Here is a 26,008-nt window from a genome sequence, read left to right as displayed (position 1 = left end):
TCCGTTTCCGGGTTGTCACATTGCACCTGCCCCTTATGGCTCCTCCTGCAGGTGGTGGGTCCACAGAAGGACGGCCTCACGATTAACCTCTTTGTCTGACCCGTCAACTTGGACCTGTTTGCCCTGGGAGACCCTTCCAGGGGCATGAAGCCCCCGACAACAGAGCTCCCAGGATCATTCGGGTGCTAAAACCCGTCTACCACGTTAAGGTGGCGGTTCCAGGATGGGACTAAAACATTGATATTTGTGCGTATTTGACCTTTTAGTGACTCAGTGGCATTATGGGTTCAGCTTTCCCTCACAGTGACCTCTATGATGCTCCAGAATCAATAGTTTTGGGTTTCTGGCAAGTTTCTGGTACGAACTCCTAAAAACAATTGATCCTAGAGCGTCATGAAGTCCATTATGAGGCAAAGCAGAGGTGCCAAGCTGCACCCATAACGCCGCTGAGTCACTAAAAGGTCAAATAGCAAAGTTGCATAGTGCACCTGCAGGTGTGTTAATACTTAATAAAACTTAAAGTTACAAAAACACATGAAATCTCGGTGTCTTTAAAAACGGTTTCTCCTGCAGATGACCAGGCTGCGGTGAAGGATAGATCCAGTGCACAAACAAATATCATGTAACATCCTTAAAAAAGAGAAATATCTGATAGTTTGCTATAGATGCAGACATTAGACTTTGCAGAGAGTTTGTCAACAAATGCAATGAGTAGTTCCTGAAATGAAATCCTCACTGTTCTGATCTGGGGCTGCTGAAGTTGGTCAGGTCTTGGTCCAGCCCAAAGAATAAGATCAACAACGACCTGAACATCCCGAATGACCAAGTTATTCCATCCATCCCTTTTCTTCCACTTGTCCTTTTCGGGGTCGTGGAATCACACGACCCAGAAAACCGCTTATGGCTCCTCCTGCAGGTGGTGGGTCCACAGATTAACCGGGCCCGTTGGTCTCTCATAAGGAGCTTCTGAACCGCTCTTTGTCTGACCCATCACCCAGGACCTGTTTGCCCTGGGAGACCCTACCAGGGGCACGAAGCCCCAACAACAGAGCCCCCAGGATCATTCGGGCTCAAACCCCTCCACCACGTTAAGATGGCGGTTCCAGGAGGGGACAAAGTTATTCCATGAATGCATTTCCTCTTCCTTGATTGTAAAGGCATGTTTCAAGATGACAATGCCAGGATTCATTGGGCTCATTGTGAATCTGTGTGAATATTTATCTACTTTATTTTTTATAAATTATTAGGGATGGATTTTTTTTTTACCATATCTCCATGTCAGTAACACCTTCAGATGTTTACGTAATATATTGGTTTGCACTTACACGATCAGATTGTTATTTTGTGTTCAGTAAAAGGTTCGGTCGTCTTTATTATTACAAATTATTGGAATTGGTGTCTGGGCCCACCTTTATAAATTATTACTGTTATTATTTTTTGTGGGATCATGGATCATAAATAAAATGTAAAACCTCTCAGTGCTAGAATAAGAATGTATAAAGTCAGTAAAGTCGTCCCCGCTCCACATGTGCAGACCTCACCCACATGGATCTGAAGAGGCTTTAATCACCGATGCGCCGCTTGGCCCCCGTCCCGCTCGCGCCGGACTCTCTTTCACTGAAACAAAGAGACGGCACAAAAAGCCGTTTGGAGATTAGCGCTGGATTACGGCCGGTAATATGGTTAATCCCAGATACATGCGTGTGTGGGCCGCCGCGTTTAATCCGGATTCTCCTCCTTCGACGCCGCAGTCATTACCGAGAGACAAAGGTACGGGCGCCGCGGACGAGGAGGCTCCGTGTCCTCGCCCAGGTTTACGGGGGGAAAAGCTTCCAGAGATGAACGGGTCGGGGTTAAAAGTGACGGTAATGTTGGTCTCAAAGATAATCCTGGTCATGTCGGTTTATTTAGTGTCACGGGGCACATTTTTGGGGGGTGCTAAAGAATATGATTTCCCCCATTAATTCCTTTTTAGTGATTAGTTCCTATTTATTTTGTATCGCTTGCATGGTACAAACTGTCCACCAGGGGCTGCTGCAGCACCCTCAGCACCCTGGGTTCCCACGGCCTTGACTGTAATTTCCGAACTATAAGCCACTACTTTTTCACACGCTTGTAGTACACTGGAAAAAATTACCATCTTAAAGCAGAACTAAGTAACTCATGCCCCTAGAGGCCAAAAGCGCCACTGCAGGTGTCGTAGCAAGTTAAGTTTTTTATCTCATTAATTGTCCGTGAGAGTAAATACTTCGCTGACAGAAAAGACAAAGGGACAGAGGGATATTGGACATCCAATTACACAATGGAGATTATTTTTTAACTCAAAATTAGCTGTAAATACTGTTTAAGTGGCGCTAGCCCGCAGTTAGCTTTGCCCATTAGCCTGTAAGCTTCTTCTTCATGATTCCATTAGTGTGTATTGGGGCCTCTGACCCAGTGGCAGCGAAGTTGCAATTGTGGTTTTCTGGCCAGAGACACCAGGGGAGAACAAATGTAACTAGAAAACAGAACAATAATGTTTGGAACATCTACAAATGAACAAAATCAGGTTCATGTCCAATGTCAAGAAATGTGTGAAAAATGGGGAATAATTTGGGGGAAAAATTGGGAGAAATAGTGGCAAAAAATAAGAAAAAAATGAAGAAAAAAATGGAAAAAAGGGGTAAAAATGAGGGGGGTTTGGGGAAAACGTTAGTAATAACAAATTGGCAAAAGAAAAGTACTTGGAAAAATGTGCATTAAAAAAAAATAATAAAATGGGAAAAATTGGGATACTTTTATTTTTTCAATACCTAAACTTTGTTGTGGTCCCATACTGGTATCATTTATTGGTATCCAGCCCTGTACTTTTTCCTTTTGTTTTTAAATTCAGTTGCTTACCTGTATATTCCGGTGCACTAATAGTCCCAACATTACGGTAAACGTCTGACACAGTGGAATCCATTATGCAGGTTTTAAATTCTCACACCAGTTAAATTCACGGACAAAGAAACAAGTGTGTGGCGCTTCTTTCACGAGGGAGAAGCCCCGCGATATCAAGTACTATGTGTGAATACAACAGTATGCAGTCCCCCCCCCCCCCCCCCCCCAGGCCCCCCCCCACCTGCCTCCTCTTTACACATTTACACATTTACACACAGCTCTGGCTCTTTTTGGAAACGCGCTGCCAGTTACGGCTTCGCCCCCCCTCCCGCCCCCCCCCTCGGCTGTGACTTCCTAAACGCTGCTTCTAACGCAGAGAAGAGGTGGGGAAGTGAAGAACCGACAGACGCTCCTGGATCCCAGCGCACGGGAGGAGCTTTAAACGTTTGGCAGATCACAAACGGAATCTGACGCGAAGACTGTGAGGAAGACTGGCACCGCTGTAAATAAGTCTGAGGGAAGCAGGCGGCTGGTGTATGCATTAGACCAGTCTCTGTAAAAGGAAGAGCTTCTTCTTCGCCTTTTTCTCTCTCATCTTCCTCTTATTCTTCCTCTCCTTCGTTGTCTTTTTCACCATCCTCCTCTTCTTCACCATTTTCTACTACTACTACCACCACCACCTTCTGATCTTCTTCTTCTCTATCATCATTTTCTTCTCTATATCTTCATTTTCTCTATCATCCTCTTTCTCCCTTTCTTCTTCTTCTTCTTCTTCTTCTTCTTCTACTTCTCTTCTCCTCCTCCTTCTTCTTCCTTCTCCTCCTCCTCCTCCTCCTTCTTCTCTTCTTCCATTCTCCTTCTTCTCCTTCTCTTCTCCTCCTCCTTCTTCTTCCTTCTCCTCCTCCTCCTCCTCCTTCTTCTCTTCTTCCATTCTCCTTCTCCTTCTCTTCTCCTCCTCCTTCTTCCTTCTTCTTCTTCTACTTCTTCTTCTTCTCTATCTACTTCTCTATCTTCTTCTCCTCCTCCTCCTTCTTCTTCTTCTACTTCTTCTTCTTCTCTATCTACTTCTCTATCTTCTTCTCCTCCTCCTACTTCTTCTTCTCCTCCTACTTCTCTTCTCCTCCTCCTTCTTCTTCCTTCTTCTCCTCCTCCTCCTTCTTCTCTTCTTCCATTCTCCTTCTCTTCTCCTCCTCCTTCTTCCTTCTTCTTCTACTTCTCTATCTTCTTCTCCTCCTCCTACTTCTTCTTCTTCTTCTTCTTCTCTTCTTCTCTTCTTTACCAGTTCTTTACCATCTTCTACTGCTTATTCTACCTCTTCACCATCTTCATCTTCTTCTTCACCATGTTCCTCTTCTTCTTCATCATCATCATCAGCCTGGGTCCTAATATGATTTCAGGATATAACACACCGGAAACAAATGACAAATCTACTTGAATGAAGAGTATTTTCGGTCTGGTCTTAGATAAAAGATAAAACCTATTTTTGCCAACGGAACAAGAAAGTTTTTTTCTCAATTCCGATTATTTTGTATCATTTCAAGTGAAAAATAAACCGTGGGGATCCTGGATTGTTCGCTCGGTCGTTTTTGGAGGTTGTTTCCTGAAAAGTTCCGTGAACCCTTGGTCTGTGGGCGCGTGTACGTGGGCCCCGGCTCACGCGCCGCAGGTGGGAGTAAACACTGTATAATTTATGGAGGAAATGTCCCGTGTCAGGCGGGGGTTCCTCCATAATGACCACAGCGGCGGCTCATGGTGGACATGTGCATGACTCAGAAGCACATGTTTACCGGGCTATATTTAGCTCATCTCTGCCGTACGCCGCACAGATGCTGCTTCAAACACTCGACCCCAGTTACTTCAGGTGGGGACGAGGCGCACGGTACGGGTGGTCATCAAGCTGAGGAAGGCGCTTCTTTGTGAATTGTGGTTTTGTGTGAATGTTTTGGGGATGTTTATATATCTCATCATAGACACGGGTGACACTGCATTCTTCTCTATGGACGTGTGCAAGGATCTCAACGTGGATCTGGACAGGGTTGTCTCAGAGAACCATCTCAGCCTCCTCAGTCCTGCCCATAGACTTGTGCCTCGAGCTGGTTTAATTATTTATATTTTATTTGGGGGGTGCTAAAGAATATGATTTCCCCCAATAATGCCTTTTTAGTGATTATTTGTACAAACTGTCCACCAGGGGCTGCTGCAGCACCCTCAGCACCCTGGGTTCCCACGACCTTGACCATCATTTCCGGACTATGCGCCACCTCTTTTTCACACGCTTTCCCGCGCTTGTAATACACTGGAAAAATTACCATCTTAAAGCAGAACTAAGTAACTCATGCCCCTAGAGGCCATAAGCGCCACTGCAGGTGTCGTAGCATGGTACATTTTTTTTACTCATTAATTGTCTGTGAGAGTAAATACTACGCTAACAGAAAAGATAAAGTGAGAAAGGGATATTGTACATCCAATTACACAATGGAGATTTTTTTTTTTTTAACTCAAAATTAGCTGTAAATACTGTTTAAGTGGCGCTAGCTTTGCCCGTTAGCCTGTTAGCTTCTTCTTCGTGATTCCATTAGTGTGTATTGGTGACTCTGACCCGGTGCCAGCGAAGTTGCAAAAAACTAGAAAACGGAACAATAGCACATAGACTTGTGCCTTATTCCATTGGAGAGAGAATCCATGGCTGCTCCTCCTACAGCGTGTTCCAAAAAAGGAGAAAAAATGCAGGAAACGCCGCCCTTGTGAGACGGGCTGAGCAGCTACGAGCCTCCTCAGTGCTCCAGGGCCGGTCAATCGAAGCCTCAGGCCTTAACTTTCTATTTCGACAGCACAAAAATGAACATGGTTAAAAATATGATGCTATTTTTAGAAGAAAAAAAGGAGCCAGGCTTTTAAAGTGACTATACGGAGTTTAAAAATGAAAAAAATATGTATTTTCCTCCCCCTACATGTTCTAAGGTGTAGAATGAGCTCAGACTTGTTCACCTCAACTGCCTCTAAAATCCTGCACTGTCACTCAGAAAGGTGTTACTTTGAGCCCGAATTACCGTCATGCACGAGCTTAACGTAGAAGGTGCAGTTACACGTATGACCTGAGGTGGCAGTAGTGAGTATAAAATGGCCAACTTGCATCTAGCCCCTTTAAGCAGTACTAGGGAGGTGTTAGACTCCACTATAATCTGTTTCATAAGTGTGGACCAAAGAGAGGCACGTTCCTCTATTGGTTCTGCCTCAGGGAGACCACTGCAGAGTCTTGATCAAGTGACAGGTCCAACTGACTGAAGCATCAGCGAGATGAATTCTTCCCCGTCTCCTCCTGCTGCTACTGTTGTATTTAATATGTATTTGATATTGTCTATTGTCTATATTGTCTGATTATGATGAATCCCTTAAAGCTGCATTATGGAACTTTTTATGTGAAAAACCAAACTTTTTCTCGCTTGTTGACGACCTCGCGCTCTGCTCCAGGTCTGATCAAGACGGCGCTGCCCGGGATGGACCGAGAGGTGAAGGAGCAGTACCAGGTGGTGATCCAGGCCAAGGACATGGCGGGGCAGATGGGAGGTCTGTCCGGGACCACCACGGTCAGCATCACCCTGAGCGACGTCAACGACAACCCGCCCAGATTCACCAAGGGTCAGTGTCGCCCACAAAATCCACTTTGTCTGAGCTCTCGATCGGGTTATACAAGGTTAGATAAACAGCTATAAAAACCTGAGAATCTTTTAATTTGATTCCAGGAGGCGTTAAACGAAATGTCTTGAAATGGCAGCATTGCTGAACTTTTCTTTAACCTTGAAGGTTTATTGAAAACACAAAAAATCTGGTCCAAAACACTTCTTTCTTTACACACATTTCTGCTCAAAAGCTTCCTGTTGCTTAAATAGAAATTTTCCATCTTTCCTCCATTTGTGCCATTAAAAATATCATGTTTCGACATTAAAATGACGTTGAAAAGCATTGAATTTGTCTTTGCTGCCGCCGGTATAAAGCCTGTGATAACGTTACTCAGGCCAGGCCTTAATCGAACGATCACGAAGTGGCACTTTCTTTGGTCCGATGTCTCTGAATCTAAAGTGTCCACACCTTCTTCCTCCGTGTCCTACAGACGTCCTTGTAACTGTTCTTTTGTCTGTGCTCCCATTCAGTCAATCACACGACCAGACCAGAACTCCAGATTCTAGACTTAGATTTCCAACAAATAGGTCACGCGCTCGGTCTACTTCGGATCGAGGAAAAACTTAACTCATCTTTAATACTTATAATCTACTTTTCAGTCGTTTGATTGACCTCGTTTGGGGGACGAGCACCATTGATGTTGGTTGAAATCGATGCAAAGTAAGACCAGGAGCCAGTATTACAACATCAACACTTATGTTACGATTCCTTCTATATTAAACGAGCAGGAACAACAATCAATGTTTAGACTAGGGGCGACCGATATGGCTTTTTCCAAGACTGATGCAGATTTTTGGAGATTCTTTGGGCCGATTTTTCCATATGTCTCATCTATAATCCTGTATAATGTGTTAGTGTTGAACGGTGACAGCAGGGGGCGCTTTATTCGGGGTGTTCGTCCATAGTAGGTCCTCCGAGGAGTATAAACTTGTGACCGGTTTTCCTCGTGATGTTTCTCAGCTCCCCCGAGGCTGAGGAAGTCATGGGAGAGCTCATGGTAAGGCTCTGACTGAGCTCTTTCCAATGCCAAAAATGGAGAGTCACATGATCAGTGGAGCTTCACTTCTCCAGAGGAAATGACGTCATTTTCCCTTTTTTTTATTTCAATGGTAAATGTTCTCAACTTATACAGCACTTTTACCCAAAACCAGGTCGGGCGGCCTTTGAAGCTTTGCCGTGGGTGAAAAAAACTGGTTGTTTGTCATACTATTTTCAATCTAAAATAGGCATTTTTAGCTTGTTTCTTGATAGAAGTTTAAATAGTTTATTAGGATTAAGTCAACGTTTCAGTGAAGAACTGAAGAGCTCCAGGTGACCAGTCTTAAAGGAACAGGCCACCGTTTTTACATAATGAGATATGCTCTTACCTGAGCTTAGACGAGTTCATACGTACCTGTCTGGTCTTTGTGCCTGGAATAAACTGGGAGAGGCCAAATGCTAACAACATCTTTGGTCGTTTTGCGTGACTGAGGGCACGCACAAAGACCAGACAGGTACGCATCAACTCGTCTAAGCTCAGGTAAGAGCATATCTCAGTATGGAAAAACGGTGGTCACGTGGAGCTCTGATGAAGGTCTCAGCACCAAAGCGTTGACCTTATCCTAATCAACTATTTTTGCAAGGTTGACAGTGTGCTGGAAGCTTATTTCTTGATAAAAGCACTGTTATAAATGACAAAATGGCAAATCCAAGGAAGCTTTTTCAGTGAGAGGAGGGAGAAAGAGGCGTTTTCTCATAAACGAGTAAAAACATTGAAAATTTGGTTCAGATATGTTTGGTGGGGCTTGGTTCCTGAGACCTGGCAACCCTGCCAAAGCAATTTACATTAAAGGAACCACTTTCCATTCACACTCTCATTCAAACAGCCTCATTCGTGAACCTGCAGGAGCCGAGATTCGAACCCCTGACTCCACCATCTGCACCACTGAATCTCAATAAGACGAGGTTAGATTGCGGGTTAGTTTGGATTAGTTTGTTGTCCTGTGGAGGTGACGTCATTTCCTGTGGAGAAGTGGAGCTCCCCTTCCATCGGCTTCTCATCACTTTCAGTTCAGGAGATATCGGCCTTTTATCCGCATTACATCGACCAAATATCAGTCGCCCTCTTGTTTAGACGTGAGGATCACTACTGCTGTTATTCTAAATATCGGTGCCTCGGTATCGACCCGTCCATTGTTTATAAAGCGATCTCCTGCTGTGGCTCGTGTGTTGGACACTGAGCGTCAGAATGAACTCCTGTGTGAAGTCGCTCGTCTCTTTTGAGCGTCCGCTGCCTCTTTTTTTTCCCCCTCTTCTCTGAACCCGCCGCCTCATCAATCATCGGCTCTGAACGACCTGCTCCTCTCGCTATCTGCCCGACTGTCTCCTCACCTCCGCCGCCTCTCCTCCCCCTCTCTCTCCTTGACCTCCTCTTCAGATTGACAGATACCGGTGTTTCCGTGAAATTGGGTCTGTAGACTGTACGTTTTTAAAGTCACGGAGAAACGGCGACGGTTCCTGTTCTCTGTTCTCTGACCAATCAGAGTTTCAAAAAGCAGCTGACGAACGGAAATGAAACACAAAAGAGCTCTTTACCCCATCGACCCAGTGACTACAGTGCAAAACAGTGTCACCTTGATAAAATAGAACGATTGGATTGAAGCGTATTTGATCCTATTGCTGCAGCCGGCAGGTCACGCTGCAACAAAAACATACTTTGATGAGTTAAAATGACTGGAAAAAAGAATATTTGACCTTATTTTGAGTAATTCTGGCTTGCATAATAACCATTGATTGATGGAATGATTGATTGAAGTCTTTATTTTGAACTTCTGCTCATATTTGCATCAAACAAAGCAGAGATTTAAGTCATTTGAAGACGTGTAGGCAGAAGTGGTGCTGGTTTCGTAAGGAAAAAACAATAGGTTTACAAACATGTTTACTGTCCTAGTTAAATCCAGGGAATGAAGAATGATTTTTATTCTTGTTGAAGTGAATCAAGGAGCTTCTTTTTTAAATGAGATGATTTTGTGTGTGAAAATAAGTGAAAACGTATTCCTTTGGCGAGTACATTTACTTGAGCTGAGTTTCTTTTGCCCGATTTTGCTGTGACAGTTACAAAAAAGCGTCAAAAACGAGACGCAAGTGAGGAAGAAAACGCAGCAAAAAAGCATCTTAAAGGAATAGGCCACCGTTTTTACATACTGAGATATGTTCTTACCTTAGCTTTGACGAGTTCTTTAGGACCTGTCTGATCTTCACCCGTGCCTTCAGTCACGTAAACACAGCGCAGACGGCGTTAGCATTTAGCCTCTCCCTCTCTCCACTATAGCTCCAAAACAGGTCAAGATAGAAGCTACCAAGCTCTTCCACGTTTTCCCTATTTAAATATGGTTACGTGAAGTGTTCCACTACAAAGTATAATTACACAAAATTAAACAATGTGGATTTTCTAAGCGGATAAAAGGGGGAACTATATTGTAAGGCGTAATAACACCAGGAGTAATTTGGCATCCGCACAGTAAAGTGAAGATTACTGAGCAGTAAAGTGAAGATTACTGCGCAGTAAAGTGAAGATTACTGCGCGGATTTCGAACTACTCTGGTACTACTCCTGGTAAAGAACTCGTCAAAGCTAAGGTAAGAACATATCTCAGTATGTAAAAACGGTGGCCTATTCCTTTAAAAGTATCAAAAAAAGACAACAAAACAGGCAACAAAGACACAGCAAAACAGTCGCCAAAAAGCACCAAAAAAGTGGTGAAAAGCAACAAAACAGGCGACAACAAATGCGACAAAAAATTCACAACGAAAGAGTAATGACAACTTTGAAGGCCTTAGCTTTCAAATGAAGCATCACACAGGCCTATAGGCTTCTCCAGTAGGAAAGCTTTTAGATTTGGGTAAAACTGAACTGGAGAGAGCATCCTCGGTTCATCAACATACTTTCTGAGTTCAGACCATGGAGTCACAGCAGCGACATGGCCTCTCCCTGGCCCCGCCCCCTCACCTCACCTCGCTCTCTTCTCTCCCCCCTCACAGCCCTGTATGAGTTCCGCGTGCCCGAGTCGCTGGAGCTGGGGGGCACGGTGGGCGTCCTGCGGGCCGTGGACGCCGACATCGATGAGAACGCGGACATGGAGTACCGCGTGATCGGGAGCGACGGGCCGGCCATGTTCGAGATCGTCACCAACAAGAGCAACCAGGAGGGGGTGATCCGGCTGCGCAAGGTACGGACATCATTTATCACTCATATAGACAGTGGATTTTCAATCAATACAATCAAAAGTGCAAGGGGAACAAAACAACAGTAACAACAGCAGAATACATGGATTATGTACTTGGAGTATCTGAACATGGTACAAATGTGATTACAATATCAATCACTGTTTGAAATGTTCACATAATGAACAGAAACGAAGCACAAACACAACGGTCTGGTTTCATGTACGATGTCTAGTACAAAACAAGAAAAAAGTCGAAGACATTTTTTCAGATGTTACCAATGCCAAACATTGTTAACATTACAGAAAGTCACTAGTTATATGTTAAAAAGGCACATTCATATATATGTTATTCTCCAGTTGAAGAGGCTGATTTTGTAGATGACGTTCCTATGCTGTGTGGTGCATTCAAAGACCAGGTTCATGAGCCTGTTGGGATGGGTGGGTCTGAGTTATGAAGGGGTGCAGAGGAGAAGACCTGTCCTTTAGGATATTTTATTTATTTGATAGAGACAATGCATATTAATGAAGCGTTTCACATGAGCACTGTAAATATGCCAGAGTATAGCAGGGATGCTAGTTTCCATCTGTAGTCCCTCGGCAGGCAGCACACACACAATTTACAATTTACAAAATGTGACAACAAATCACTATAAATGCAGTAACAACTGAAAGTGTTCACAGGCCTGGTTTTCCTTTAGCCACTGTTTAAAACGTGCTTTAAAAGTGGCCAGAGTTGGAGTCTCTCTCACTGATAAAGGGAGACTATTCCAGCACTTGGTGGCTTTTACAGAGAGCAGAGTCGGTCCACAGGAGGTTCTCCTGTGTGGAACCTCACAGTCTCCTCGAGCTGATGCCCTGGTGCCCATGATCCCACTAACAGACTTTGGTTTAATGAAATCCTGCAATGGAGGCGGAGCAAGTCCATGCAATACTTTGTATACAAGGCAAACATATTTAAAATTAATGAAATGATCCAAATTGAGTAAATGATGCTTCTCTAAGACAGTGCAATGGTTTCTTGTCCAAGATTTTTATGGCTTTTTTTAAAAAGAGACTCTATTGCAGGGGTAGGCAACGTCAGGCCCAGGGGCCAAAACCGGCCCTCCATCATCAAACTCTGGCCCTGGAGATGATTTTGAGAAATATTATGACCCAAATCAGAGATGAAATGCCTGTTAAAGTACTCTAGAAATGTGAAAAATTTAAATGTCTTAGCAGAGCACCCTTTTAGGCCATAATCCTAAAGGAATACTCTAAGAATACTAAGAAATGACTTAAATCTACTTGAATTAAGAGATTAAATCTAAAGATTGAATAGATTTGGTCCGGCCTTCAAGCAGATATAACCTATTCTTGCTAATGGAACAAGCACAAGTTTTTTCTTAATTCAGATTATTTTGTATAATTTCAAGTGAAAATTAAAAAAGAATTACAGTGAAAGTTAATTTGGGGGAATTTCAATTGTGTTTTTATCTGATCTTAGATTAGTTCCAACAGACTAAAATTTAACATAATTTTTTTTTTTTATTCAAGCGAATTTTGATAATTCATCTAATTTAAGATGGACATTTTTCCAGTGTATATGATGTACAACACTGGCATATGTAGAAAGTGATGCTTTACTAATTGCTTTAGTTGGAGGTTAAATGTATTCTGGAGGGTCTGCAGTGTGACCATGTCCCGCCTCTCACTCAGAGATTGGATGGAGGATGGTGGGATACCAACAATCCTGCAGCACCTTCTGCACCTGCTCCAGGCCCCCACACACAGGACCGGCACACTCCTGTTACATATATTTATCTTCGGATAAAACCGCAAAGCTTCATTTTAGTGGGCATATCTACCATCTGAGCAGCTGTCCCAATACTAGAGCGATGGCGATGATAACAAGCAGCCCTAAGAGTGCAGTCCATGTCTGTTCCCTTTGTTGTGAGCAGTGCACAGTGATGGATGTGTTGACGTCAGCGCGGCCTAAATGTCATTTGTCCGTCACAGCGGCGCTAATGGCTGTTGTCAAAACCTTCTGATCCTCGGCTTCTTTGTCCTTTGTCCACTCCGAACGGCCATCTTTGTCTGGCATTTCACCCACGACAAAGGCTTGTCCTTGTAAGAATCCTCATCCCCAAAGTCCTACGTGTTTGTGACATTTGAAAAAAACAGAAGGAGTGAGAATCTGAGCTGGTCAAGATTTGGAATTGGCTAGCCCAGGGAGGAGTTCTAATGATAGGAAAAGGCATGCTAGTAAATCATTGGAGCTGTGAGTTCTTGGGGCGGATCTTCAATGGGCGATGTCTAAATTGAGGGTAAACCAAGCCTATACATGCGTTTCCAGTGACATCACGCAGAGTTCCGGCGGCCATTTTGAATACCGAGGTGCAATTATGCAGTACTATAACATGTAACAATGTCTCTACTCAGGATTAAAATGAAAGACAACTGATTGACAGTGGCATTTTTATGTACTCGTTGTCATTGCTCAAGAAGAAAACAGCTAAAACACACTTTTATGTGATATAACCAGCAAATCTCGGTCTGTCGAGCTACAGCAGGATTTACTGAAGATCTGCTTCACTCTGAAGACTAAATAAACACATCAAAGAGAGAACAGAAAACCTTTCTCTATGATGTTTTCAGTTTGTCATATCAACTGTCTGAGTCAGTGTTTAAGCTGCTCAAGACGTTAGCATGCTACCGGTTAGCAAATGTCATCAATCAACTGTCAATGGCTTCAACATGATAAACAAATGTGTGGCTCACATCCATGAAAACTGAGGAAATACTACAGTAACAGCTCAGCTCTGACCTGTTGAGGCAAAATGCTAACCGGTAGCATGCTAACGTCTTGAGCAGCTTAAACATTGACTTGCTGATTTCCTCACATAAACGTGCATCTCTGGGGTCGTGTTTTTACTGTTTTCTTCTTGAGCAATGATTACGAGTAAATAAAAATGCCACAGTCAATCAATTGTCTTTCATTTATATCCTGAGTAGAGATATTGTTATGTTGTAGTACTGCATAATTCTACTTCGGTATTCAAAATGGCCACCATAACAACAAAAGTCACATGACTGAAAGGCATGTATAGACCATGAAAACTGTCAACTTGAATGCATGACGAAAGCTAAAAGAAATAATCCCTAATTAAAATGTTCGGGAGCCTCTGTTCCACCATAACTTTACAATGTGCACAAACCGCAGACAAAGCGCGTCCCTAATGGAATCCAACAAGATAATTACTCGCCTAAACTCTGAGGGGCGCTTGAGCGAAGCTGGCCAAAAGCATTGTGCTGCTTATTCTCACGTAGATGTAGCCCGAGTTCAAAGATGCCTTGTACGACACGGCGCTCGTCCCTGTAGAAGGTTTTCGTCATCTATAGGGACGTACAGCGGCGGTGAAGATGATTACTTTGGCCCCGCTCCATCACGCCGTGTCTATAACGCGCCGGGACTTGTTTAAAATAGCTTTGGACGGACCTGCGAGTATTCCCTTTTATTTTACATGCCAAAACACAGCCGCTTTTGTTGAAGCTCGTTCGTCATGAATAAAACACGGCGAATATCATGTAGTTCGGTGTGATGCTCTAGCTTTGGTGGCTTCTTCTTCTTCTGATGCTGCTCCGATCTGTACTTCCTTGGTTCTGTTGTGTCCAGGGATAACACAAAACTGTCCTTTACATTTTTAAAAGCCATAATCCAACTTTAATCCAGGGAAACTCCTCACTATCTCTAGAGCCCTTGAGTCAAAGGCTGTGTCCTCTGTCCACACTATCCCTCATAGTCCAGCGGTCATGCCATTTTGTAAACAAGTCCATTATCCACAATGTCGATGAAAAAAAAGCAGTGCACTTAAAATTCCCCATAGTGCATTTTGAAAACGTTAGATATCAATGTTGGGGTAACCCTGCAGGACATGGCCACTTTACCTTCATCATTTCTTTATTGGTGGCATCATAACTTTTCTGCCTTGTCTCCATGGAGATATTACCACTTTGGTTTGGGATTGGACAAGAAGAACTGAAGCTCCAACAAGGACTGGACGGTCTGCTGAGGGACCCCCATTGGCCCTGGGTCTCTATAGCCTGTCCGTCCATGGGAGTGGATCTCTCCTTCTGTGGTTCCCCCCCCCCCGAGGTTTCTCTTTTCTCCCACTGAGTTTTCCTAGTTATCCAGAGATATATAGAGAGATATTTTCTTTGTTTTAATTCACGCAGTCCTTATGTTTGAAGAGTTTAGTGGTGCTAGGCTAGTGCATGTCTATGGTAACTAGTAGCCTGCATTAAAAACAGTCTGACCGAAGCACAGTGCACCTGAGGCAAATCACTTATAACACCAAACTAGCCATAGGGCCTACACATGTCTGTGGTGATTGAATAATGTTTAAATATAACCATTTTGCATTTAAAAGAACTTATATTTGAGCAGCATCAGCTTCCTGGTTGTAGCGACACAGCGGCGGAGTGATCTGCTCGGTTACCGGATCTACAGTAGTTTGTTTACCTGGAATTCACAAAGGAGCTTTCTACAAATCAGATATGGCGACGTTTGGAGGACGAGCCCATGATTTTGAAGAGGTTTTAAATGCAGGCTACTAGTTACCATAGACATAAGCTAGCCTAGCACTAGCCTAGCACCACTAAACTCTTCAAATATAAGGACTGCATGAATTAAAAAAAATATATATCTCCAGAAATCAACAACACTGCGCCTAGTTTCATAGTCTTAGTCTCTTAAAGTAAATTAGGAGAATGGAAAGCAACAAAAGACCTTTTCTCTTGGTTTCCATCGGACTGGAATGGAGTGGGCATTAGCTGCCAATAGATGCGCAGAAACAACATTATGACATGGTTCAAGCAAATAAGTCGATGTTGGGCCAAAGCAAACACTCCGTTATAACTCCACTGAATCATTTCCCGGTAAATGTTCTTATTTCTGCTCATTTGTGGGTTACCGGACAAGGCTGTACCTCATCGTCTCCATGTATTTGTATGTATTCTTAATGATTAGTGGACATGATGTGCGGCTGCCGCTCCCTGCCGCGATGCGTTTAAGCGTAGGACGGCCGCATGTCTCCCTCTTTTATGTTCTTTTCTGTCTGAACTCGCGCTTTTGAAGTCGCCGGGCCTTGAAGGTATGGGCCCCGTGTTGATGGAAATAATTGTGGTGCGTTTTAATGACAGCGTGCCCGGATCACGTACATTTATACATAATGAAAGGCCGCGGGACCCGAGATGCTTGGACGCAGCAGGCGAACGCTTCTGTATAGAATCCGATGGAGCGAGGCGTTTGGTCGATAATAGCGAGAAATCAGGGGTTGTTAGCGCGACAGGGCTGTGGAGATCTTAAAAGCCAGTTGTTTGGTACTTTTTCTTGTGTAAAGGCGAAATCAGGACTGAGGCAAGGCCAAACGGGGACAATGCCTGGACTGTAAGGGGAGAATTTCAGGTTATTGACCAGCTAACATATAAAGGTTCACCTGGAAACAATACATTATCTAATGCGTCTTCTCTCTCAGCACATATGAACTAAGGTCACATGACTGTCTCGCAAAGGTGTCCAAAGGTGGAGACGATCTTCAAAATGGAGGACTTTAAGTCATAAGATGAATGTGGCAGGTTTGTGAATCCAATCACTTCCAAAAAATGATCAGGGGAAACGTTTGGGTATTTCTTTCCAGAACTGTCTCCCATTGAGTTGTGTCATTTCATTTTCTTGGTGATGCACATATTGAAGTTTATACAACATTAAGGGCCAGATATCGTGGTCAATGCAAAGAAACATTCAACTGGGTGCATTTAAGAGAGTTTGTAACTGTGTCCAACACCTTAATTTAGACTTGGAAGATTAATGCAGCTCAGGCTCACACTGTAATTGTGTCAAATTATTAAATGTGTGCTAATTCAACAAGGAGCTCGAGGGCCACCTTAAACTGGTCTAAGGGCCGTATTAAAGGTGTCTTTCCACATGCAGGAGCGTATCAGCCGAGTGGCTCTTTCACCTGCTTTGTCCATAACAAAGGCCAGAAACTGGACCAGGTATAGGTTTTGGGAGCGGCTTCTGGCTGTGGCCAAAGCGCTGACCCGTGTCTGATGTGACGTGAACAGACTCTGGCCTCTGATTGGTAACGAGAGAGTGGACAGTCCTCACGATTAACACGCAGGATTTAATATTTCACAACATCATACGGCTGTTCTAAAAGGGGATTGTACCGATATTAGCATTTAGCCGCTGTTAGTGCAACTTTAGCTGGTGTTAGCATAACGTTTGCATGTAGCTTACCTTCATATATGTATTTAGTGGTTTCATTTCTATTTTAATACAGCTTGGCACCTCTGAATGATTCCATAAGTCCCACCAGAAGGCAGCATTTGTCCATATTTGTTCTCATCGCGGCTTAAACTTTTAATGTACGATCTGTACGGGTAGAGTCTATACGTGCACGTAGATCGTGGCGTGCGCGGCCGTGTTGCACTATGTGGAACACCAGCTTTAGTGTCATCTAGAGCAGTGGCTCCCAACCTTTTTGGTCTTATGGCAAAGCAAGATATGTTTATAGAGTTTGGGAATGTGACATAATATCACTAAGCACTATGGGATTAGCAGCAATTGTAAACTAATGGAGATTTTAAAAGTCAAAATACTGGAGTTATTGTTCACATTAAAACACTTGGAAACCACAGTGAGTTAGATGTATTTACCAGCAGTACCTCAGCAGCTAACGGAGTTGTTCCACAGCTTTTTTCTCCCATTTTTATACTGTTTTAGCCCATGTTAGTCTATGGAAATGTATGCTAACAGCTGCAAAGATGGCAGATCTCCATGGCAACTGTGGAATTTCCCAAACTCTACTTATACCGCGCATTTTGTACTCAAGGCAACCCAATGCCCCTTATGTACCCCCTACCTCAAGTGTGCTACAGTTTATTTAGAAAGTGGAAATCATTTAAAAGAGCGGTTTGTCAGTAAAAAGACAAGTTATGCTCGATATAAACCGGAAAAGGATCCCCAAATTACACATGTTACTGCAAACTATCACTTTTCCTGTCAAAATAATGTTAATGTTTTTTTTCTCATTCTGAAATAGTTTAAGTAACCCCTGCTTGGTCCCAGTACCCCTGGCTGGGAAACATTACTCTTGAGTGTCATGAACTCAACCTTTTCAGAGCTGACTCTATTCACACTCTATTTCATTTTTAAATATAAAAGCACATTTCAGACACATTTTCAAACCAACGGTGAGTCACTTAAGGTGAACAGGGGAAAAAATAGACATCAATTTGAAACTTTTGCGGTACATGACTGCATAAATATAGAGGAAATGTACATAATATTTACCAGAAAAGTTTCAAATTGATATATATTTCCTCCGTTCACCTGAAGTGTCTCGCCGTTTGTTTGGGCTATGATAAAAGGCCAAGTCTGAGGCGTCTAAAGCCTTAACTGAGCATCATAAGACCATCATATCGGCAGCACAGTGTGGACAGTGCCATGTTTTATTGACATTGTTGGATGTTTTCGCTTAATCTTCGCCGCTGATCTTTTCATTTCACCCCAAAAAAACAAAGTGGATGCGGCGTCGGCGAGGCGCGCGCCCGGACAGCCGTGATGGATGGCTTCATCACCGCGACGAATGGAGAGAGAGAGGAAGCAAAGTGACCCAAAAAAAAAAAAAAGAGAAAAGAAACGGGGGACACTAACATGAAGCGAGGCTGATTGAAAATGTGCCAGTCCTGACCCCGATTTCTGTCAAAGAGGCGGCGCTTCGACCCCGGCCGCTCACGCTTTTAATCATTTCGGCCAAAACGAGGAGAGGGATGTTTAGGCGCCGACGTTTGCCGATGCAGGCGGTCATGTCATCGGATTTGTAAGCTTTTATCGCTAAACTACATGAAGGTTATGAAGTGTTATGTGGAGGAAATTGCAAAAAACGATAAAAAGATAGGTTATTGAGTGAAAGTACACAAGTGGAATAAAGTGCGCTCCGATGTTTTGGATGCAGTAGGAAGGGTTATATAAGTGGAAATTACAAAAACCAATGACTGAAAAGAAATGCCATCAGTGAAGCAAAGCATGCTAGAAATTTTCAGGGCAGAAAAAACAGGTATTTTATTTGAATAAAGAGAAGTGCTGTAGCTCTTAGAGGAAAGAGGTTACCGGACTTTACGTGAAGCGAAATTGCTTTGGACTCAGTGAATTGGATATTTTTTGATATTTGGGGCCAAAAGACTTGAACTTTGACCATTTGCGAAAAGTTTGATTTACAGTTGTCAAAATAGTGAAGGCGCTATCTGGTGAAATTGGAAAGCTGAGTGATTGAAAAGAGTCAGAGGGAATTAAATATATTGGCATTTTGGGCTCTGTCAGGACTGTCAGGAGAAATCCTCAGCTTCAGACTTGAGGCAGTAAATCACTCGTCCATTGGCTGGAGAGTAATGATGGCGATGTTTTGCTCAACAGTGGTGCCTCCCCAACCTTTTTCCTCCTACTAGAGCGAGACCATCGGTATATTCTCGTTGTCTCAGGACACGGGCAGTGTTTAACTCACAGTGGGATGAATAAAGTTCCTAGTTTGTCCTGTGAAAGCTGAAAAAGGATGTAGCCTATATGCAGAATGAAGTAAATAAAACGTAAGAGATAAAAGGTATGAGAAGATGCTGCAAATGGGAAGCAGAAGCTCGCCCAATTGTATTCCTCCCACTTCGCCCCTTCCCCATCCATCCATCCATCCATCCATCCATCCATCCATCCATCCATCCATCCATCTTCTTCCACTTTTCCGTTGCCGAGTCGTGGGGGCAGCTGTTGGAGCCCATATCACATTGCACCAGCTCCCTATGGCTCCTCCTGCAGGTGGTGGGTCCACAGAAGACCGGCCTCATGGTTCTACCCGGGCTTGTTGGTCTCTCATAAGGGGCTTCTGAACTGCTCTTTGTCTGACCCGTCACCTAGGACCTGCTTGCCCTGGGAGACCCTACCAGGGGCACGAAACCCCCGACAACAGAGCTCCAGGATCATTCAAGTGCTCAAACCCCTCCACCACGTTAAGGTGGCCATTCCAGGAGGGGCCTTTGCCTTCCCCCTTCTACGCAATTTTGCACGTTCACGAGAGCCAAAGGGGAGTCCCGATTCTATCTTGAGGGTGAGGGCGAAGGGAGAGGGCCGAATCCCCCAGGAGGTTAAAGACCTACTCATACTCCACAACAAAGTTCATCTGGGCTCTGACATTTCATATTCCACAAGATGTGTTGCTGCCGAACTGCCACGCCCCCTTTTTCAGCCAATACAAAACACGTCTCCCGCTGGTAAATTACGTTAGAAAACGTTACCGTTAACGTTAAAAGCTTACCTCCTTGTCACTCGGTAAATCATGTTGTTTGACGTCTGTTTTAGCTCAGTACAGGCGATGTCCATCCAAGAACCTTCATTGAACATGTTGGTTGACGTTTCCCAGTGTTTGATGAAGAGGTCTAAGGTTTACAAACTTGGAGTCCCTCTTTCATGCAGGTAGCACCAGGCTCTTCAGTTTACTCTTCATCCTTGTTCAAAACGTCCATGTGTTTCTCGCCAGGACTTTCTTGCCATTTGCGTGTCCTTGTAATCCTTCAGCGAAGTATTTTACTGCCGCGAGCGGTGCCTCAAAACTATCCATGTCGTCTCCCGTTTCCCACACCAGTGTTAGGAAGTAAACATTGGATTCTCACTCCCCAGTTCCGGTAAATGTACCTCGCCCACTAAAAATGTTCCATTAGTTGCAGGAACATGGTGAACATGGAGACCTACTCCTCACATAACCATCAGATCGAACACTTGTTTGCTTCTTTATGACGTTACGTGGATAAAAGTACAAACATTAACGGTTGAAAAGGTTTGTCATCAAAAATCTGAATACAATCCGTCAGGTAGGTGGACAAATTGAAAAGACATTTCGGAGCAAAAAAACCCTCAACTTTGGTCAGTTCTGAAGAATCTAAAAAGAGTTTCATCTGGTGTTGCATGGTTGAAATGACAAAAACAAAAAGATTTGTCATTGTCAAGTGAGAGTGCAGTAAATATATGAAAAGTGAGTAAAACCAACGGGATCATGAGCTGTGGAAATTACTCTGGCCTTTTGTGAATAATCTGAATACAGTTTGGTAGATTGATAGTTGAATAGATAAAAAGTAAAATATTGAATAAAATGTCACGTAAAAGCAGCAAGATATGCGGTTCAGAGGGTCATTCATTACAAAATAATTCAGCCATTTGTGCAGAATTTGAATACGCAAGTTTGTACGATGTGTTTAGAAAAGGTTACTGAGTGTTTTGCGTGGATGAAATTACAAAAAGGAATGGTTGAATGGGAATAAGGTCAGTGGTAATTGCAGAATCAATACCGAACGATGAGGCGTAAATGGCAGCGTGTTCATTAGTGCTGATGCGTGATGAATGAGGGCTAATTGTGTGGGACGGGCTGTGGAGTGGGGGGCGAAGTAAAACGGAACACAAAGCGGCTCAACGCCAGTCCCAACCTTTTGGAAGTGGAAGTGTTTCGGATCACGTAACCGCCTGCGGACCAAGCCGTGGTTCATTTCTTTCCGTGTCTCCCAACGAGATGTAGCTCTGCAGACCGCCAACAGAGGGCGCTTTTCACAATTCCAGTGTTTACAGAGCAGGATGCTGGCCAGGGCCGTGCAGAGAGCGACATAGTTTACTCCACAAACCCAGCGTAGTTCTGTCTGACCATAAAACTGGAAATAGGTGGCCGAAAAAGTGGCTAAAAGCTTGAGTATTTGTGTTTTAGCTTCTGTCTGTAGACTTCTTGATTTTTGTGGTAAATTCCCTCGCACACAGGCAACACTTTACTCTCTGTCTCTGAGGCGACTGCAGCGCCAAAACATGTGGCGCTCGATAAAGAAACAACCTAAAAATGTCAAATAAAAACTCGTGTGTGAGACTCTCATTGTTCTCTTAACCCCTTAACCTCTTGACCCCCACCTTAAAGGAACAGGCCACTGTTTTTCCATACTGAGATATGTTCTTACCCGAGCTTAGACGTACCTGTCTGGTCTTTGTGCCCGTGGAGGAGCGTGGTCGCCTCTAACCTCACCCCCTTTGGAGCTATTGGAATAGAGAGGCCAAATGCTAACAACATCTTTGGTCGTTTTGCATGACTGAGGGCACACAGTTCTTCAACTTGTCTAAGCTCAAGTAAGAACATATCTCAGGATGGAAAAACGGTGGCCTGTTCCTTTAAAGGGACTACAGAGAGTTTAAAAATGTTAATATGACGTATTTTCCTCCCCCTACGTGTTCCAGCCATGTCCTAATGTGTAGAATGAGCCCAGAACTTTCACCACAACTGCCTCTAAAATCCTGGACTGCAACCTCAAAAAGGTTTATCCGGGTCCGAAGTGCCGTCATGCTTAATATAGAAGCTGCAGTTACGCGTAGGACCTGAGGTGGCAGTAGTGAGCATACAAATCTAGTCCAGTCTCTTTATTGAGAATTTTTTTCTCTTTCTGTTTTACCCTCATTTGAAAGCTTAGACCTACAAAAGTAATCTAAACTGATTTTTTTTTCCTCACGTTTCCTCCATCACTTTTTCGTCACTTTTTTCCCACATTTTATATCTTTTTTGTCCATTTTTTTTGCTCTTTTGTGGCTTTTCTGTCATGTTTTTGTCACTTTTTTGTGCTCATTTTTCGTCTCATTTTCCTCATTATTTTGACACTTTTTTAAAAAAGCTTATAGATTTAGCTAAAGTCAAACAGGGGGAAATGTGCTTGGTTTAGGCGGGGACTAAGAGGTTAAAAGACAGTCTTTGTACGAACTCAACTGACCCATCACCAGTACACAAAGCCTTTCAAAGTGCTTCACAGAGAGAGACAGATGTGTGAAAGAGCATAAAAATGCAGGCAAATAAAACTAATAAAGCATGATGACAGTCGACAATCACAGAAAAGTAAACGGTTCTGGCATCTGCACATCTAACTGTCCCGTTCCCTTGTGTCCCTTGTCCCTCTCGTGTCTGTCGTCCCGCAGCCGCTGGACTTCGAGCGTAAGCGGCAGTACAGCCTGCGCGTCCAGGTGGAGAACAGCCTGGTGAGCTCGCGCTTCCTGGCGGCCGGGCCCTTCACGGACGAGGCGTCGGTCAAGGTGATCGTGGAGGACGTGGACGAGCCCCCGGTGTTCGAGCGAAGCCACTACGTCCTGGAGGTCAAAGAGGACGCGCCCAGGAACACGGTGATCGGGTCGGTGAGCGCCGCCGACCCCGACGACAAGAGGAGCCCCGTGCGGTGAGGAGAACGGGGATTTTTATTTATCTTCATCTCAAACTTACTCTTTGTTGTCTAGAAAAGGCTTCTCTAAAACATCTGAAACACGGTCACCTTTTTCACTTTCACGCAGTGGCACTTACCTCTGCTAAACTGTGGCCGGATATTTGCTGCAAAAAACTTTGATCATGGCGACGATTGTCTCTTTGAACAATCGCACAGTGGAGACGAGAGCAGCTCAGGATTTTACCATCCCCACGCGGTGCAATGTGACATCGAAGAATCTTAGACAAAAACAAAATCACAGTGTACACTAAAAGCACAAACTTATCAATTCCCATCCCTATTTAGCATCCAGCATTATGCACAGCAATCAAAAGAACGATTGGATTCTCCCGTTTCTGAGCTTGAGTTACAGTAGCTCCATATTCACTGTGATTTAGTTGTTTTTAACCAGTATTGAATCGGTGCATAAACTTCTCACTGACATACAGTAGATCAGTGGTACCAAAGTGGGGGCCTCAGAGCCACTGCAGGGCCCCCCCCTAAGCTTGTTTACAAAACATGTACATTGAAAAACCATCCATCCATCCATTTTCTTCCACTTGTCCGTTTCCGGGTCGTGGGGGGCAGCTGTTGGAGCTGCCCAAAATCACATTGCACCAGCCCCTATGGCTCCTCTTGCAGGTGATGGGTCCACGGGAGGACGGCCTCACGATTAACCGGGCCTGTTGGTCTCTCATAAGGGGCTTCTGAACCGCTCTTTGTCTGACCCGTCACCAGGGACCTGTTTGCCATGGGAGACCCCAGGGGCATGAAGCAACTTCTGTTGTTATATTGGGCTATACAAAACCACTAAACTTTAGCCTCCAACAACAGAGCTCCCAGGATCATTCGGGTGCTCAAACCCCTCCACCACGCTAAGGTGGCGGTTCCAGGAGAGGAAAAAACACAGATTTTGAAAGGATATATACATTTATTTGCTCAAATGTTCCTCATTAAATCCATATTTAGCTATTGTAGATGATTTTCATGTAATTTTAGCTGTAAAATAATTACTAATTCTTTCGAATAGAGTAACTTATTATTATTGGGGAGCCCTTGGAGATTTTTGGAACAATAAGGGGGCCGCGATGTCTTGGACTTTGGGAATGGCTGCAGTAGATGTTCCTCCCGTCTATAATACAGTGAATAAAGCCATTCTCCTGGCAGCCCAAACGTTTGCATAGCACTTTAATAACAGCAATAGTAATACAGTCACCTGTTCACGAGCATCATATCACAGCAGGGAAATCTACATCTTTATTATGAATCACATGAACATCCGGCGTCCTTACATTCTCCCACTCTGAATGTGGCTTAGCGCTGATGCAGCTGTTGACCCCGGCTCAGGTAAAGCGCCATTGCCTTCTCTGAAACCATCATTACAGGAAAATAAAGAGCGGGATTCTCTACAAGTCGGCCGGTGTCCTTGGATCGCTCCATTCATTCCACCGAGTCTCATCTCTTCTGCCTTTTCAAAACCAAATGAGTTACACCAACAACTTAAATGTTTCTGAATCATTTCTCTCATCTTTTCTGAACTGTTTATGAAACACAGGCTGTTTGTGGGACAATGGATGCAGATTACAGCGCAGAGATTGGATTTCAGGCACTTTCTTTTAACCAAAGCAGCGTTTTTCGCTGATATTTAGCTTGGCCGGAGTTTTTAGACGGCCAGAAAAAAACATCAATATCAGATTTAGTTGAAAACTTTCCCCCCCGCCCCACGCCGGGACGTTAATATAAGCGGCGCAGTAAACCTTTTTCACCTTGTTTTGGATCGTTTGGCCGCTTTATTGCGCTTTTATCGCCCGTAATGGCGTCCTTAAAAGTCCCGCAAATCCATCTCCATAAAATTGTTATTCGTCGATAAAAATGTTTTTCAGCGGCGGCCTCGGTTTGGGAGGATGATACAGCTTTTAACGCAGAGGGCCATAGGTTCAGCGGAGAATTATGCAAAGAGGGGGAAGAAAGAGCGGCTGAGCAAGGAGGAAAAGAGGATAATGTAGGACGAAAGTAAAAGCAAGATCAGACCAGATGGAAAACTGACTCAATCTAAGAGTTCATTGGGAACAGGCGTAATTACGTCAGGTTTGAGTCAAAGTGATATTCTGGCTTGAACTAAAACTAAATTAAAAGTAGTTAACAAGACCAAACCTATGACTAAGCTCTCCAGACATTACAGTTGATAAAGTAAAGTCAAAAGTGAAAAGAAGGGACTAAAAATACACCAAACCTCCTCAAACTCTCTGTACTCTCTCTCTCCTCTGAGGCAGACCATCTTACCATACGAGATGATCAGAGTTTACAGAATCCCAAAGTCTTCAAAGTCTGTGCTTTGTCCATGAAGGGGAGGATATGAATGAATAGAGCAGGGGGTTAGGCAAGTTTGCTCGGTCAAGGGCCGAGTTTCTTCATTGTAAAAAGACCAAGGGCCGAACCTGACAATTTTAGCCAAAAGTAAAGATTACAAATGCCAGTGCTGTGCATAATAAATGACCTCATTTGGTGTTTGGAAATGGTTAAGTCATTGACAGTATTTCTCACATCTTTACAGTACTTAACCCCTTAAGCCAACACATTTTCTCCAGTTTTACCTTTTCCCCAAATCTAAAAAGCTTCTTGGAAAAATAAAGCATCAAAAGATCGACAAAAACGGGAAAATTGTAGATCTGTTTTGATGATCTTAGCTTTCAAATGAGGCTTTACTGCTATAGGCTGTAAGCTCCACTTGAGAGGCTTTTTAGATTTGAGTAAAGTGAATGAAAATGTGCTTGGTTAAGGCGGGGGTTAAAGTACCTCTGATTTGTGTAAAGTTATTTCTCAAAATCATCTTTAGGGCCAAAGGTTGCTATGCTTGAGGGCTGGATTTGGCCCCTGGGCCTGACGTTGCCTACCCCTGGAATAGAGAGAACTTAAAAGGGGTGGGACTAAATAAGTGTTTCCTTCCCCCCATTCCTTTTCGGA

General features: G+C 43.8%; 1 protein-coding gene across 2 annotated transcripts in view; it reads left to right on the top strand.

The window, feature by feature from the left end:
• The window catches only part of LOC306977683 (cadherin-6-like), a 191,573-nt gene that overhangs the window by 139,868 nt on the left and 25,697 nt on the right, over positions 1-26,008 (top strand). For both annotated transcript variants that reach the window (XM_079576096.1, XM_079576097.1), the window contains 3 exons: positions 6,334-6,501; positions 10,563-10,750; positions 22,767-23,020. In XM_079576096.1, coding sequence (XP_079432222.1) covers positions 6,334-6,501; positions 10,563-10,750; positions 22,767-23,020 — 610 coding nt within the window. The remainder of the gene's footprint in view (positions 1-6,333; positions 6,502-10,562; positions 10,751-22,766; positions 23,021-26,008) is intronic.

The sequence above is a fragment of the Gobius niger genome, assembly GCF_951799975.1.
Source record: "Gobius niger genome assembly, chromosome: 18".
Taxonomy (NCBI): Eukaryota; Metazoa; Chordata; class Actinopteri; order Gobiiformes; family Gobiidae; genus Gobius; species Gobius niger.
This window is presented reverse-complemented; position numbering and strand designations above follow the sequence as displayed.